General features: G+C 39.1%; 7 protein-coding genes across 10 annotated transcripts in view; 5 read left to right on the top strand and 2 right to left on the bottom strand.

Annotated features, from left to right (window-relative positions):
• The first annotated feature begins 107 nt into the window (after nt 1-107).
• Nucleotides 108-1,560, top strand: LOC143373408 (uncharacterized). Its single transcript, XM_076820643.1, has one exon. The coding sequence runs from the start codon at nt 184-186 to the stop codon at nt 709-711; it is 528 nt and encodes a 175-aa protein (XP_076676758.1). The 5' UTR covers nt 108-183; the 3' UTR covers nt 712-1,560.
• A 1,956-nt stretch (nt 1,561-3,516) lies between these two features.
• LOC143373411 (histone H2B) lies at nt 3,517-4,009 on the bottom strand. Its single transcript, XM_076820645.1, has one exon. It carries the CDS (start codon nt 3,931-3,933, stop codon nt 3,562-3,564), a length of 372 nt encoding a protein of 123 aa, XP_076676760.1. The 5' UTR covers nt 3,934-4,009; the 3' UTR covers nt 3,517-3,561.
• A 166-nt stretch (nt 4,010-4,175) lies between these two features.
• Nucleotides 4,176-4,771, top strand: LOC143373410 (histone H2A-like). Its single transcript, XM_076820644.1, has one exon. It carries the CDS (start codon nt 4,236-4,238, stop codon nt 4,608-4,610), a length of 375 nt encoding a protein of 124 aa, XP_076676759.1. The 5' UTR covers nt 4,176-4,235; the 3' UTR covers nt 4,611-4,771.
• Nucleotides 4,772-4,908: 137 nt separating this feature from the next.
• LOC143373412 (histone H3-like) lies at nt 4,909-6,124 on the bottom strand. Its single transcript, XM_076820646.1, has one exon. The coding sequence runs from the start codon at nt 6,107-6,109 to the stop codon at nt 5,759-5,761; it is 351 nt and encodes a 116-aa protein (XP_076676761.1). The 5' UTR covers nt 6,110-6,124; the 3' UTR covers nt 4,909-5,758.
• Nucleotides 6,125-6,333: 209 nt separating this feature from the next.
• LOC143372934 (histone H4) lies at nt 6,334-6,728 on the top strand. Its single transcript, XM_076819609.1, has one exon. The coding sequence runs from the start codon at nt 6,370-6,372 to the stop codon at nt 6,679-6,681; it is 312 nt and encodes a 103-aa protein (XP_076675724.1). The 5' UTR covers nt 6,334-6,369; the 3' UTR covers nt 6,682-6,728.
• Nucleotides 6,729-9,462: 2,734 nt separating this feature from the next.
• Nucleotides 9,463-11,654, top strand: LOC143372933 (uncharacterized). Its single transcript, XM_076819608.1, has one exon. It carries the CDS (start codon nt 9,574-9,576, stop codon nt 10,273-10,275), a length of 702 nt encoding a protein of 233 aa, XP_076675723.1. The 5' UTR covers nt 9,463-9,573; the 3' UTR covers nt 10,276-11,654.
• A 1,619-nt stretch (nt 11,655-13,273) lies between these two features.
• Qtc (GRIP domain-containing protein quick-to-court) overlaps nt 13,274-16,849 on the top strand; it is a 33,027-nt gene continuing 29,451 nt past the window's right edge. For 3 of the 4 annotated variants that reach the window (XR_013086461.1, XM_076820668.1, XM_076820667.1), the window contains exon 1: nt 13,274-13,766. The gene's annotated coding sequence lies outside the window, so the exon portion shown is untranslated. The remainder of the gene's footprint in view (nt 13,767-16,849) is intronic. The other variant, XM_076820669.1, reaches the window with a different exon arrangement.

Here is a 16,849-nt window from a genome sequence, read left to right as displayed (position 1 = left end):
AGAAAGTAATAACAATTTATGAACGCATATCTCTTATCTTAGATCTTGTATTTGCTTGTAGATCTAACGCTTCCTGTAACACTCCTCTATAAAAGACTGATCTCCAGAGAAGGAATATATTCGCCAGAATCTTTCAATCGGCGGTTATACCTCTAGACTCCGTAGTTCAGTGCGCTGTACAAAATGCACGTTTTATTCGTTGCACTCCAGATATTTCTTATTTCCAATTTTGTTTCTACGGAAATATTGATAACCGAAGCAGCAGAAGTGTTGCCACCAACGTCATCGGAACAGTCTCCATCGACACAATCTAGACCCACGTCAGCAACTCCATCAACAACGGCATCACCATCAGGTCCGCCATCACCAACACCATCGTCAGCAACGCCATCGTCATCAGGACCTCCGTCATCAACACCATCGCCATCGAGTTCCCCATCAACAACGCCATTACCATCTGGACCGCCATCTACAACTCCATCAGTAACACCAACATCAACAATATCAAGTACAACATTAGTAGATACGAATCCTTGCACTACCACTGGTAGGTTTCCAATCAAAGATCCCAATTGCCAGAAATATTATTACTGTTACGTGGATGGTACAAACATCGTAATGTATAATCTTCAATGTCCAAACTCTTTACGATTCAATCCAACACTACAGAAATGCGTGCTGCCGGCATCTTATCCGTGCCCAGCAACTTAAATAACTTAAGTTAAAGATCACCATTTAGGGCAAACATGTAACAAATATTCTTCAACATAAGTTATAATAAATTTCCACCAAAGCTATTGTTGCACAAAAAGTAATGTTATACATAAGAAACATTACTCGAAATAATTAGAGAACAATATGTTCAAGTTACTGCACCGTTTAGAGAAGAAAGTCTCAATCTCGAGAAACCCTTTTTGGGTAAGGTGTGGTATAATAACTTGCCAGTTTTACCATTGCTCGTAAAATGTTCAACATTTGTGTAGATGCATCGACATCTACATTTTAAATCATGCTTTTGGGAGAACAAGTTGCCTTGAACTCTCTATTTAATAGTGGCGTAGAGTAAAAAGATATCTCATTATTTTAGTCAGGTTATTAAAAAATGACAAAATAACTCAGTTTTATTATACTGAATCAATACAGCTCTTGAAAATAGTTTCATTATTCACTATGTAACGAAACTGAATAAATATTTAAAATATAAGAAGTAACTTAGTTGCTAGCTGTCACGTAAAAATTGGTTTATGAGTGAACAAAATTTTGAAATATTGTAAGACGACATTCGATATTTCGAATAACAGTTTGATTATCAAATTATCGACACAATGAATAAAACCAAATAATGTCCTCAGCCGAGTAGAATATAATGTTATAAATTTACGTGCAAAATGTAACAAATTTGAAAAAAAATGTTATCTAAACAACCCACGAAGAATGGAACAAAACTAGGTACCTACACATGTACCTACATACATCTTATCCATTATTAAGAGTTGCATCGGGATAAATATCGCTAGGAATATCCTCGTTAAAGTAATATCAGAATTTTGTATGGAACCGTTTTGAATTCATGATTTGGGTAATTACACTATGGCATACGGCGCTAAGTTGTCCCCTGAATAGCGATAAGTATACCAGGCCTAAATGTGACGCGTAATAATCTCCGCAATAACGGGTATAGAAGGCATATGTATATTGCGTTCGACGGCGGCCTACCCGGGACCTTAGGTCGAAGCTTTCGAGCCACGAGTTTCGAGGATCCTAAACACTAAAGGCATAAAAATAAAGTCAACAGTAGGCCATTCGGTAATGAAATATGTCAATTTCTATATTAGATCTTCATAGAAATATCACGAATGGATTGCTAGTGCTTTTCTGATGAAAATGACACCAAACGTGATATACTTCTGATTATTTTTAATCACTGTAATGGAAAGAGTACTTGAATTCTGCGGAGACTGACACGGAACTGATATGTGTGCTCGGACCTTAACGCAAGCGATACGCTCGGGTACTTACATGGTAGATGTTTTTTACAATTTTTAAATCCATTCAATAATTACTAAGGAAAGAGCCAATCAATTTTTAACAAAACGTAGAGTTTGAACTACTAATCTACCATTCACAAGTAAACAAACAAACTATTGCGAAATCTCCTCGGGTCCCGAAAACCTACGAAACAAAATTTTACAAAAACGTTTCGATTCATTGTTTCTAATAATTATTATGCGTCGTAGGATGGGCATCGTCTAGATATGAGGGAAGTGCATTTCAACACATTTCAGAGTAGTTCCTGAGTTGGACGCTGTTCATGAGCAGATGCCACTACATTCAGACCTCAAATTATGGGTCGGTAATACAGTTTATCTGGCGACACAAACATCCATAAGGTGATAGGTCTATCCTATACCTCGTCTGTGATACGACCTTAGGACTTCAACGAAAAGTTTGAGACAAGCGGACATAGATAACAGCACTACTTGACCGGCCCAAGATGGCTGAGAGTATACCGTCCCTAGTTCAAAAGTCTAGTTTATGCATCGTCCTTCCATGATTATGGCCTTGACCGCATATTAAAGGTCTGCGCACACATATCCGTTCCGTGTCAGTTCCGTATCCGTCCTGCCAGTGGTAAGAAGAAGAGGGACGTAGAGGGTCTCTTCTTCTTACCACCGGCACGATGGATACGGAATATATATGAATTGAGGCACTGAGAAGGAAAACGGACTAACCCCCATTTTTTGCGAAAATGAGTTAATAGCAATAATGTATTCCAATAGGCTCTACCAATCATATAAAATAGGAAAAAATTCAGTTTTTTTCAATGTAGGTTAGTCCGTTTTGCATTCTTATCCAATCACCGCCATTTCAATCGCGCATTTACCCCATACTTGCAGGGATGAAGCGATAAATACGAGAAAATACTCGATACTTTAGTTTCGATACTGAGTAATTTTAGTATCGATACCTACGGACTCTATGGTTGCGATACCTAAGTACTTGGTACCACAAAAAAATACTATTTTTCCTTTCTCTTTTCAGCATTCTTTTAGTATGTTACACATACTACATCTGTATATCTCATTTTACGTCCCCCTACTCTTGTTTCCATGCCGCGAGACGACTACAATATACTTCTTTTTTCTCTTCCGTTATATAGATTAATTATTACTGCCTCTTACTCACATGCTTCGTTGTAACTAAATGCTCCCCGTTAAATAAAAGTAAAATAAAATACGTTTTCGTTAATGAAATATATTAATCAAAAGAACTCTATACTAATTTTCGTTCGATACAAGTACTTATTTAGGTATCGATACTCGTGATTCAAAACGGAGTAGATATCGATACCTCCTTCCAAAACAAGTGAGTAAAAGTATCGATACCTTGCCGGTATCGGTTCATCCCTTGATACTTGCCCGCGAACTTTTAACAAGCATACACTACAGACCTCTTTCGTTTTCTTTCGTGTGCTTTTCATGTTAGTAGAACGAGATTGGCTACGTTTTGACAAAATTGTTGGCCCTGAAAAGGGCCAAATAAAATGACACGCCGCTGGATTTATTTCGAGCTGGTGTATTTGGTAACAGCTTTGGTGCCTTCAGAGACTGCGTGCTTGGCTAATTCACCAGGCAACAAAAGCCTCACGGCTGTTTGAATCTCCCGAGATGTGATGGTCGATCTCTTATTATAGTGAGCCAAACGAGAGGCTTCGGCAGCAATCCGCTCGAACACATCGTTGACGAAGCTGTTCATGATGCTCATCGCCTTGCTGGATATTCCAGTGTCGGGATGGACTTGCTTCAGCACTTTGTAGATGTAGATGGCATAGCTCTCCTTCCTCCTCCTCTTCTTCTTCTTGTCGGTCTTGCTGATGTTCTTCTGGGCCTTACCAGCCTTCTTCACAGCTTTTCCGCTCGCTTTTGGTGGCATCTTTGCGAATTCTTGGTAGACTTGAAATACGTTTCACCTCGGTGAGAAATCGAGACTGAATGATTTTGCACAGATAGCAGCCGCCTTATATGCTACGGAACCTATCAGTAGTGCGCGCCACTGGCGTGCGGCTCACTACGTATTGACCGGAGTTAGGTCCCGGTTAGGTGTGACTGGCACGCCATTGGTCGCGCACAGGCAGCCAGGCTTCACATATAAAGAGGTTGCTTCCTCCGAAAGACTCAAATTCCCCTAGGCTTTCGTCGAGTACACTTGTAGTTTGTGAATCCATTTCTTAGAAAATGTCTGGACGTGGCAAAGGTGGAAAAGCGAAGGGAAAGACGAAGTCTCGTTCTAACAGAGCAGGTCTTCAATTCCCTGTTGGACGTATCCATAGACTTCTTCGCAAAGGGAACTATGCAGAACGCGTTGGTGCAGGAGCACCAGTGTATCTCGCTGCAGTTATGGAATATTTGGCAGCTGAAGTTCTGGAGTTGGCTGGTAACGCAGCCAGAGACAACAAGAAGACCAGAATTATTCCTCGTCATCTGCAACTCGCCATCCGTAATGACGAGGAATTGAATAAATTGCTGTCTGGTGTAACCATCGCTCAAGGTGGTGTTCTACCAAACATCCAAGCAGTTTTGCTGCCGAAGAAGACCGAGAAGAAAGCTTAACTACCACCTCAGCAACAAATGGCCCTTTTCAGGGCCAAAAAATAATTCATAACGAAGGAATCTCTAATTCAAACTATAACCTTATCGCCTTATCCAATCATTACTTTAAGGGACCATTCTACTTTGCCGGTCCAACAAGAGGCCTATGTTCATGAATTTTTTTCAGGAACTATTGTACGAATTTTAATGTTGTTCTTTTTGTTTAAATATTTATTATTCCTTGCTGTATAAAACTGTAATTCTCAATTACCCTTTACACAACTTTAAACTAACAACCTAATTAATCTTATACTTAACTAATTATCGTGACCAATTAATATCTTTACACGTGCCTCTTTTAAGGTACCTCTCTATCTCCGCCAAGCACGGCAGTCTACCTTACTGACGCGTTGGGGCGCGGTAAAATTTGAATTAAAGAATTACATTTTTCTTTATATGAAAAATGGAAAAAAATATAGAATGCAATCGAAAAATTCATGGTAGTGATTCGAGCAGATGTATCATTCCATGATCCCGCTGGGAAAATACGTTTGCAATAGAAAGCTGGTTCTCTGCGACATTTTCTTTCACTACTTAATGATAATCGACAAAGCATAATTTGAAGTCATACGGAATCCTAATTTAGATTTTGGTTTTCCGCGGACATGATCCCTATTTAGTTTTCTCCTTATCCATTTGTACAGCCCGTATGTTTAAAGGAGCAAATATGCAGATACAGTATCAGTGAATTTTGAGTTCCATGAATAGATACAGTGTCCGAATACTTTTGTGGCCCACTGTACATGTAATAGTACATAGCTGAAATAACTTTGTTCGATGATTTGAGCGACACAACTGGATTAGGGTCCGTTAAAGAATTTTGACATGTAAGGAACCTGTTGTATTCAGGGTTCGACTCCGTTGGGTAGAAAGATTATCCTCCACCTGACAGAAATTCCGACCCTTCGAATGGCCTGTGAAGTTATAAAGTTACTTTCCTTGGGAATGCATCCATGCCATAGGGACATGTACTTTAAATCCCTAGGATGGGATGACGCCAACCAGGCTTCGAATTTCCGAAAATGATATGTTGTTGAAACCTCAGGTTAATACATTCGGAATTATTTTTGGCCCTGAACAGGGCCGGTTGTTACTAGAGTAGGGAAAATTTAAGCTCTCTCTCCACGAATGCGACGTGCCAGTTGGATGTCTTTAGGCATGATGGTGAGCTTAGCGCGAGTTGCGCACAAGTTGGTGTCTTCGAATAATCCAACAAGGTAAGCTTCACTAGCTTCCTGCAAAGCCATCACAGCGGAGCTTTGGAAACGAAGATCAGTCTTGAAGTCCTCAGCGATTTCACGAACCAGACGTTGGAACGGAAGTTTCCGGATCAGCAGTTCAGTGCTCTTCTGGTAACTTCTGATTTCGCGAAGGGCTACAGTTCCTGGCCTGTAGTGATGAGGTTTCTTCGCGCCAGCAGTTGCAGGAGCACTTTTACGTGCTGCCTTTGTACGAGCCATTATTCTTGACACGATACGAACGCTTTTGTTTTCCAATCGAATTTGCTTCACGCCGACAACTGCGTCACTTATATGCACTTTCAACCAAGACCTGATTGGTCGACACAGAAGTGGAAGGGATTATCCCCTTGGTGCTGTATGATTGGATCGTAAAAGATGGTGGGAGGTCAAGTTTCGTAGTACTATATAAACCACCGTTTTTCGACTAAAGCAGCATACTTCACAAGTAACCGTGAACCCGAGCACTTGTATCGATCAAAATGACTGGCCGTGGAAAGGGAGGAAAGGGTTTGGGAAAGGGAGGAGCGAAGCGTCACAGGAAGGTTCTTCGTGATAACATCCAAGGTATCACGAAGCCAGCCATTCGTCGTCTCGCTCGTCGTGGTGGTGTGAAGCGTATTTCCGGATTGATCTACGAAGAAACCAGAGGCGTGTTGAAGGTTTTCCTTGAGAACGTCATCCGCGATGCTGTGACCTACACTGAACATGCCAAGAGGAAGACTGTGACTGCCATGGATGTCGTCTACGCTTTGAAGCGACAAGGAAGAACCTTGTACGGTTTTGGCGGTTAATTGTCCCATCATATACCACTACGCAGCAAAAATCGGCCCTTTTCAGGGCCACCAAATACTCGAACGAGGTTAACATTGGTTTAAACTATAAAAATGTACCTAACGACAATCCCACTACAGCTCATAAAAGCAGCAGCTTTACTGAATACCCAGATATTTTAGAGCAGTGTGTTTCAATGGCTACGGAGGTAGAAAATACTTTATCCTACCATAACCAATAACATAATTCCCTAAAGAGCAGTGCATTCAATGAATATTAGGATAGCTCGTTCGAACCATGCTACTCTTTCTAAATACAGCACATCCATTCCATATAAGAGCGGACCTACGCCCCCACCGATCTGTGCAGCTCCCACGTATCTGACGCGCGATTGGTCGTAGCACTTTTACGATTGGTCAGCACTTTCCCCTGCCGGTTTCCTACCAATCAACGGTATATCCCTGCGCGGAACGAGTCCGCTCTAAAATGGAATGCAGTGTAGTAATTCCCATTCAGAAATCCCCAGGAACAAGTTGGAAATATCCAGTGCATTACTACTTGTTGATTGAACTTTTATATAAGTACGCGAAAGAAACATGTTTTATAGTTCTTAACATGGTAACACTGAGATTTAGGGTGCAAGTAGAATAGGCGTACCTATACTTACAGAACAATGATTCGACGCATCCGATAAGCAATGGAGGGTAACATGCACATCCACTTTGCTATTAAAACCATGAACATAATTGTTTTTAGCAAGGATTCTACCGTTGTATATTTTTAGAATACTGTAGTTTAAACTTTTGTGCATTATTCCTGTCGATACACTGTTCAACACTTATAAGAGTATTAAAGTTAAAAACATGATCTGCATGGTTATTATCTTATTATTAGTCAAAACTGGAAGGTACGTTTAAGTTACCATTTCACTCCATTCATATTTTAAGCGGTTGATAAAGGATCTCGTCTTAAATAATGTGAGTCATGTCTACATTACTCAGAGTTTCCTTCAAACGGGACATGGTCCGTAAAAGACCATGTCGACGCGCGTTAAAAAAAGTAGCACGTTTCATTTTTTCTACATGCAGTTGTCCGTAAGAAAAAAAAATGAAACGTGCTACTCTTCGTAACGCGCGTCGATTTGTTCTATTATTAGGTATTCTGAATATCCAACATTCCTTATGACACTTTGTTTTACTTGAAATACGATCTGTGGTATTTCAAAAGTTATTCTAATTAATTCTCATGTAGAAGGAAACATACGTACAAGCTCGTAAACACGTGTCCATATATATAGTAGACTTATTGCGTCGTCGATTATAACGAGTTGTTCTTTATATATCATGTTATACCATCGCATTTCGTAATTTAATCAATAGTAATGGAGCCATTCATTAAAACATACATTATTTCGTACCAAATTCAAATTGCATAATTCACGTTTGCGCCGGTGAGTATGAAAGTGGCGTAAGTCAGGTATTTTTTGTTTCGAGATATATTAAGACTGTTGCGTTTTGGTGTATTAGAAAATATTTTTACGTTATTGAACAAACTATTTCACAGCATATAAAATGTCGAGTAACTTATACGAAAATGTGTTTTTTAAATGTCTCGCAAATTCCAAAACTGCTGAAACGCAATTTTTCGATCTTCACAACTTAATAAATTCAAATATTTTGGCCCACGAAAGCAATTTTTATTTTCAAACATGATACTTTGCCACTAACAACGTCGCCATTTTTGGTAATGAATGCTTTACCACTACTTCTCCGAACATTTCTCATATTTTCAGCATAATTAAGTATATTTCTCGTTTTCTTTCTTTTTTCTTTTCTTGCCCCCATCTAAGGTTAATACATAATACAAAAATATGTAATTATTTCCTTTCTTAAAAAATTACTTACGGAGAACAAATGATTTACACCACTATGGAAATGAACGTGAAACTGTCGCGGCTCATTACGAAAGTGGCACCATCATGTAATTGCTTACTTGACGGCTATTTTGCAACAGTTATTTCATAATATTGAAATATAAATCAATATAACGTAATAAAAGAGAACTCTCAATTTTGGGAGGTTTTTCTCCTTACATTACTTTCATAATCACCGGCACATTTGTGCATAAACTTTCGTTTTTGAAGAAGAAACATCGATTTCAACGCAACGGCGTAGTTTCCACGGAATGACCCCGTAAAGGAGCTATATTTCCCATTTGCAAACGAGTAATTTTCCGAATAAATCAATGTTCGAAGTGTTGCTCATATTTCCACTCCACTATAATTTCACCAGTTTCAATAAACATTTTGTTCGAGCGAATATCACGTCGTTCATTCCTGTTGCGTCTTCCCGATCTTTGTATTTCCCACCGTGCGGAACTCTTCGAATTCCCGCCAACAACCGTTACCTGGCGCGGATTATAGCATATCAATTATTAGCCCTAACATCAGGACACTCGATTGCAAAAAATAAGCCATGCTTATTTATACGTTTTCCTGTTTTTTAATTAATTTTCCGCGTCGGTCTACCCTGTCCCAGAGAACGACCATGTCTCTGCGTGAGTTCGTCGAGATGAAATGGTTGAAACTGAGGCCGAAGAAGGGGCACAACGACAGTGCGAGACACTGCCGACAATAATTAATTATTCTGGCAGATGATAAATGCTTTTAAAAGGACGAATCTTGGTTTAAATCGGCAGGATGCACCAAGGAGTCTCTGATTCCCGGCAACGTGATATCAGAAACATAGGTGGGGGTTTCCTCCGTGGTCCGTGCTGCCGCAGCAAGTATGAGAGTCTAAGCAGCGATCGTCGTTTAATTCTGATAGATCGAAGCGGAATCTGTGAACGGTTTACTACAAAACTTATCTGGAATTCTCTTTTTTTTTTATACGATCGTCGTATAATTTCTAAGAATGGAGGATAAAAGTAGCTCCGGGAACGCAACGGCGGCGGATAATCAGTCGACGAATGCGACTCCGTCAAAGAAAGCCGCCAAATCAAAGGCGGCAAAGTCTCAACGGCCAAAGTCCTCGCATCCACCAACTTCGGAGATGGTGAACTCTGCCATCAAAGAGCTGAAGGACCGCAAGGGATCGTCGTTGCAGGCCATCAAGAAGTACATAGCATCTACGTACAAGGTGGACGGCGAGAAGCTGGCTCCATTTATCAAGAGGTATTTGAAAACCGCCGTGATTTCCGGCGCAGTTATGCAGACGAAGGGGAAGGGCGCCTCCGGCTCGTTCAAGCTATCCGGCACCCCTCCAAAGGGTCCAGAGACCAAGAGTAAGTCGAGACGAGAAGTGAGGAAGACCACCACGGAAAAGAAGCCAGCTGGGGCGAAACAGGTGACCCCGAAAAAGGCCGCAGTGCCGAAGAAACGGGCTGCTGTTAAGAAAACAGCCGCGGTGCAACCCAAGAAGTCACCCTCCCCGAAGAAAGCAAAGACCGTTGCTGCAAAGAAGGCGGAAGCAGCCGCAAAACAGACGGCCGTAGCACAGACAAAAAATCTGTCGAAGACAAAGAAGGCTACGAAAGCGCCAGCGGCCAAGACAAAAATTCCAAAGCCGAAGACCGCCAAATCACCGAAAGCTGCAAAGGCTTCGGCGAAGAAATAATCATTCCACGATCACAATAACATTGGTCCTTTTCAGGGCCACAAACTTTTTAAAACGAAACAACTATCTGGGTTTTCACAAACATTCCTCAATATGATCATCCTTCCACTTTCTTTAGCGAAGAACAACAAATAAGATCGATCAGACATCGCGATTAAAAGATTCTTACTCATTGATATGAAGTTTTCCGAAATTCTAGGCTTTCAACATTCATTGTGACAATCTGGGCCTACATTCGAAACCGTTTTTGAAAATTTTACACATAGTTTCATTTTGCATAGAAATAATGTTTGCGAGAAAGATTTTCGGCGATTCAGAAAATATGTGATATTTTACTATTTTAATGTCATCACCTACTTTAGCGACATAAGGTAGAAGAATGTACGACAGGCAGCGATTTGTATACCGACATAATCTAGCCAGAAACATGGGTTTGGGAAACTACATTTTTTGTTCTTATATGAGTAGCTTTTAGGCTGGATGCGGGCTCATTTGAAAGAGGAAGATTGGATATCTAATAATATGAGTGTGGATATCTAATAATATAAGTATCCAAAGTAGAGCTAAAATCGACAAAAGTGCACCCGCAGAAGCCAAGTAGTTTTAGGTCGCTAAAAGAGTTTTGTGACTCCAACGATAACCAGAACGCGCTGTATTGAACCTTTCTCTTTCGAATGAGCCCTCATTCAGCCCAAAATCTTCTCATATAAGCACGAAAAACATAATTTCGTGAATGCATACCCAAATACGAGTTCCGCCATATTGACGATAATACAAAGTCATGGGAGAAAGTTAGTTCACGTAGTGGATACGAGATAACGCCTACTCAGGAAGACTGCCATCGTGAAATCATAGCAAAACTGAAGCATCAGCTGGATACATGTGCCACAGTAAACGCGTGTCGTAAAATCATCCAGACCTACAACGGACGTACAATTGACGTCTTTAAGACGTCTGTGCCATGAGGGTAATAGTCCCATAAAAAAGAATCCCATTTAAAAATAATGTCGTAAATTAATATCTTTACAAGACTAATGATATACTATATATATAAACGAAGAAGATAATAATATTAAGCAGATATATTTTTATAAAAATAAATATTTCATTACCAATAAATATTTTATTCAATATACTTGGCGCTGTGCTCCGAATTGGTGTTGCTAAACTGAATAAATATCTATAAATTGCATTAATCTGTTTCTTTCTTTCTTGTCTCAGTGGTGACTTGTGTTGTTTTATTTATACCAAGCCAATTTCAACATTTTTTTGGTTTCGCAACATTTCTTTACGCGCGTATACTTAGAGCTGTTTTTTGTACCTTTTCTTCAAAAAGGTAATTTTGTGATGATTTCACACATTTTGTAGTGTTTATTGATGAGTATATAATTTGTTCACCCCCTCGGGTTATTTTCTTTTTAAATATATTGTATTGTCATCCACACTACACACGCCTGTAAAGCTTCAAGACAATTGGATTGGTGGAATTGGTTTAAATTTGACTATTCCAATATGAACCAAACATACTAGAAATAGAGGATCGAAGCTAAATAAAATCATTTAATAATTCGTTTAATGAATATAATACTATTTCCCATTAAATTTTTTTCTCCGACATAGATCACACTGCATCAGCTTCTGCTTTGATTATCTGTAAATATATAAAATCCACGTTTTAGTTATAACTTATCATAGAACTTATATAGAAATAGGGTGGCCTTTTGCTGTAGTAAGTGTAGAGACTACAAAATGTGTCCGAAGAAGGTGAGAGCGTATAGCAGAAAGTCCTGTTGCAGGAAATTTAAATGCCAATGGTAATTCAGCGAAAGTGAACGAAGAGATCCAATATTTTTAACGCACAATTTATTGATGTTGGAATAAATTTAATTTAGTATGTTTATTGGTGAAGTGAAGTATTGTTAATGGGAAACTAATAAGATTAATGAATAGCGTGGCAACTACTGTGGATTTTAAAGTATTACGAATGTCTTTCACAAAAGATTGAAAAGTGTGAAGGGAGTTGTGTTTTCAGCATACTTTCTCCAGTAATGTGTCTTGCTCTACATTGCAAGCAGTCCGCCATAATTTTCTTAATTCTTAATGCTATCTTAATGCTAGTCTTTTGACAAATTTCGTCGATTTACCTTATTCAACAAATTTACAGAAACTTGTGCGAAAGAAGATGTTACTCTGTCAAACTTTCACCCGACAACTTCCAAGTCTGTGCGTCCCCTTCGTTTTTATGAACTCTTTATAAAAAGTCTATTAAATCATTTTGGCGAGCTACCTTGTTAATTGAGACAATAATTCAGTGTCCTATATCGTGTAAAAACTTGTGACACTTCAAAAATTTTGACCACTTACCTTACTTGACATTTGGCAGGTTAGGATTGATTAACACTACCTATAGCTGGCCTGCCCTTTAGGGTTCAAATACCTTCTCAAGTTATGGGACCCGGGCAACAGCCGAAACTGTTACGTCGCTAACCACAGCATGGGTTGCGGGAGAACTGCGAGACTGTCCATTCTGGCTCGTAACACGAGTTTATTGGCAGTTTCTTATTTCCGCTACGCCATCTGGTGGGGAAAATTAAAGCAGTCTAATCGGGTTAGTTGTCACCTGTTATTGGCAGTATTGGGAATTTCGACTGTTTGATGATCGATTTTGTAAAATTTGACAGCTAATTTAATGACAAAAACATTATTGCACTATTTCAATACTTGTGTGACACCAGTCCTGTAACGCGATTGACCCGATTACCGAGCTTACTTTAGTAGATGACGCTCTCACAGTATTTCCCAATATCGGTACTTCAGAACGAAGACTCTGAAGACAATAGGATGAGAGGTCTATTCTATACTTGATCTGTGGTAACGGTAAGTAACATTCTGTTTCACACAGTCCACCACCGGATGGCGCGAGCAAGTCGAAATCACGACATTGTCAATGATCTGTGCTTACGGTACGACATCTCGTGATGTCTATTGCTAGCACGTAACGCTATTTGTTTCCACGAGTCGCGTTACGATCGTGGGTGACAGAAGTTCGCGTAGCGGCCACGTTTTTCCGTAGCTGTACAGAAAGTGTTAGAAGTTCCACGATGTAAAGTAAACGGTGTATGGTGCTGTGCATGATACCGCATGCCTCGAAATATTTCTCGAACGGATCGGGGATCATGGTTCGCCTATCATGAACGTGTCCCCTACAGTTTACATCGTACATACATACGAAAGATCTATGACCGCTGGATTAGTACTCGCAGCTATGTTCAACTCCTACAAACGATAAGCCCGCGTGGCACGAATTGACAGTGAAACCGAATGTTTCTTTTCCGAAACTTTTCCGCATTTTCGTTTTCACTTGGATACTCGTGACCGTGATAATTATTGACGCACGCGTACGTGAATTAATGTTAGAACCCCCTCGGAGAAGATCCATGCAAAAACAGGGGGCGAAGGAACTGTTACCATTTCAAATTCACATTACGAAGGTAAGATACTGTTCCATACCCGATTTAATCGCCACTTTCTAATTGGTACCTATTTCCTGTTCGCACGATACATAATAAAATGCTTGCAAATTCGCCACTTTCCGCCAGGCAACCGTAGATTTCATTTCTATGACTTGCTTGATTCTAATCGCCGCTTCACGTATCAGTAAAAATTCTTTTTACACTAAATTCTTTATCTGTGTTCAAAAACTTGTAACTAACGACATTAAAATACTAACGCGTGTTTACTTGAAGATCCACTATGCGGAACTGTCATCGAAGAAATTTAATTCGTAATATGTAACAGTGGGAGAATGAGGATACTGAAAGTCTGGTACTCTGATCGTGTGCATTTAGGTACCCATCGGTACGTGATGTAATGGTTATAAAATGAAAAACAAAAGGAACAGAATCACGTTTGTTTTGTAGCATCACGGGGATGATGTGAACGCTGCATAATATCGCAGCATGTTCTTGAAATAGGACACCAAATGATCGATTATTTCATTCCGATAGACCTTCCCTGCTCTAATTCGTCAGTTCGAGTGCAATACGATGACACGGGGCGGCATGAATTTATACTGTAATCCAGAAAATATATAAGTGTAGCAGTTCTGGAAACGATCGCGTTGGTACATACATCGCCAATCGCCCGAAATCCGCGTTCTTTCGTAACTGCCGTGCAGCTATGTTGCGTAAAACTATTCGTCGAAGTTGGTTTGCCTTTCACCAGGCTGACGTTAATCCAGCAAGTACTACGTGATAACGGACTGAGTCCCGTATCTTGTACATTATAAACAAGAGATAAGCAGAAACGGGTGTCATTGGCGACGAATACTAATATGATTTAAAACGATTGAAAAACATTGCGATAACGCAGCGATTGTTTATTGTTTGTCTTACTTGCCGAATGTTTTGCAACATGTTGGTCTATAAGTGATTCTTTCGACATGACTTTTATGATTTCGAATTTCACACTTACAATTGGATGGTTTTAAACACTTTATATTTTACATTCAGTGCTGCCACCTTGAGTCATGGTGTATGTATATTACTGAGTTGGTAGTGGCGGATAGCGAACATGTATACCTATGGGTGCGAGAGTTATTAAAATTCATCGCAAAATGAATTTTTAACGTACAGTGTGTGGATTTATGAAATAATAAATTCAGAAGAAGTTTTAAATCTGACTACTAATGTGTGTGAGTCTATTTGCAAATTAAATATGTTTAAATGGGAATTATTTTCAAATCCAAACGTGGACCGTGATGAACCTGAAGTTCGAGATTCGGTACATCGGGAGGAAAATTGAAGTGGTGATAGCGCCTGTATTCGTTATTCTTTTTTCTTGGAAAAGAATGTAATGAAATTGTTAAGAATGTAACATAAGGTTCTTATAACATGTATGAAAAAGAACAAAAAAAACATTTTTTTGAGTATTTTCCATTTGAATCATTCCGCGGTGGAAGTTTTCACGTCCACACTTTTGGAGCTAGAACAAAAAGGCAAAAAGTTTTGTAATTTACACACTAAATACTAGAGAAGTACCCAAAATTTCTAAAAATATTGACTTGAAAGAACGGAATTTGAATTTTCTCATCACCTTGAGTTTTCTACCAAAAAAAGGATTGTTTTCAAATATTCGCCATTCCTTGAAAAATCAATATTGTTCGAAATCTTGGGTACTTCTCTAGTATTTAGTGTGTAGATTACAAAACTTTTTGCCTTTTTGTTCTAGCCCCAAAAGTGTGGACGTGAAAATTTCCACCGCGAAATGATTCAAATGGAAAATACGTATCGGCTGTGCGGCTATTGGACCGCGATTTTTTATTAAAAAAATCCGGAAAAATGTTTTTTTTTGTTCGTTTTTATACATATCCTAAGAACCTTATGTTACATTTTTAATAAAGTTCATAAATTTCTTTAAAATCACCTCCAAATTTATCCTACCATTTTTGGCCCTATCACCGTGGCTTTACCCTTTAAAACAAATTCCCCTAGCATCTATTATATAACAGGTATTATTCTTAGACAAAAGGCCTGGAGAACTTTAATTGTCTACTTCAAGATGCAGTTTGCCTGGGAATAATAGGTATGTACCTGTTATGCAGTAGTGAGTAGATGCTAGTGGAATTTGTTGTAAAATCTAATTTTGTGGTCAAAATTACTCCAGTGGTCAGAGGTGGCCCATTTGCGGGTAGTTTCTCATCAGAAGAAATAAATTACATATTCAAGAGAAAAATAATACGTTCAAGGCTACATGTTTGATAAAATCTATTTTAAGAATTCCGTAGATATCCGTGCACTTCACCAAACCGTTGATTTAACGTATCTCTGCGTACACTTTTCTTTTCTCTCGCATATATACCTATCTATTAACAGTATTAACACTGATTCTATCGTTACTACTATCTTATCCTCGATCTGAGCTAAAACAGATTTATGTTGTTAACTTAGAAAGTGCTGAAGGCATTATCCACATTAAATTAATATTTGCGAGGGTTTAAAAGTCTAAAGACAGTTAAGACAGAGCTTGTAGCAATTTAATTCGAGAGGCACAGCTTTACATTCATAGATGTACCTACAGAATAGATGGCACACTTAATAATTTCTGAGAAGTAAACATGATAAAAAAGTAAATATGTTATTATTTGTTAGGGTCACCGAATTTAAGGGTAAGATCGAGGGCGGATGGCCCCATGCTGGCCTGCCTTCAAGGATTTTATGGCAGGGACTTAGACTCTGTGATACATATGTATAGTAGGGCGGTGCGATACTATATAGGCGAAAATTTAAATTTGAATTTTCAGTTGGCCTGGGTGCGGGATAGTTGTCTTTTGATTAACCAAGCACAACTGTAAAACAATTTTGGAAAAATATTCATTTCTGTAGGTTCTTTTTTCTCTTAAAAATGTAAAAATTCACAATGTGAATCTTATTTTTTTATAATTTTTAAAAATGTAAAAATGATGTATACGGTACGCGAGACTAAACAGCTTTGTGACGGGCGAAGGCTGGTGACCACGTTGGGTCTCCCAGGTATCGGGTGTCGAAGGGTTGATTGTTTAGACGGTGTCGCGTTT

This window comes from Andrena cerasifolii, chromosome 9, assembly GCF_050908995.1.
Source record: "Andrena cerasifolii isolate SP2316 chromosome 9, iyAndCera1_principal, whole genome shotgun sequence".
NCBI lineage: Eukaryota > Metazoa > Arthropoda > Insecta > Hymenoptera > Andrenidae > Andrena > Andrena cerasifolii.
Note: the sequence above shows the minus strand (reverse complement) of the source record. Positions and strands in the feature narration are given on the sequence as shown.

Coding starts and splice junctions, on each gene's coding strand:
- LOC143373408 (XM_076820643.1), top strand. CDS start 184: ATGCACGTTTTATTCGTTGCACTCCAGATATTTCTTATTTCCAATTTT.
- LOC143373411 (XM_076820645.1), bottom strand. CDS start 3,933: ATGCCACCAAAAGCGAGCGGAAAAGCTGTGAAGAAGGCTGGTAAGGCC.
- LOC143373410 (XM_076820644.1), top strand. CDS start 4,236: ATGTCTGGACGTGGCAAAGGTGGAAAAGCGAAGGGAAAGACGAAGTCT.
- LOC143373412 (XM_076820646.1), bottom strand. CDS start 6,109: ATGGCTCGTACAAAGGCAGCACGTAAAAGTGCTCCTGCAACTGCTGGC.
- LOC143372934 (XM_076819609.1), top strand. CDS start 6,370: ATGACTGGCCGTGGAAAGGGAGGAAAGGGTTTGGGAAAGGGAGGAGCG.
- LOC143372933 (XM_076819608.1), top strand. CDS start 9,574: ATGGAGGATAAAAGTAGCTCCGGGAACGCAACGGCGGCGGATAATCAG.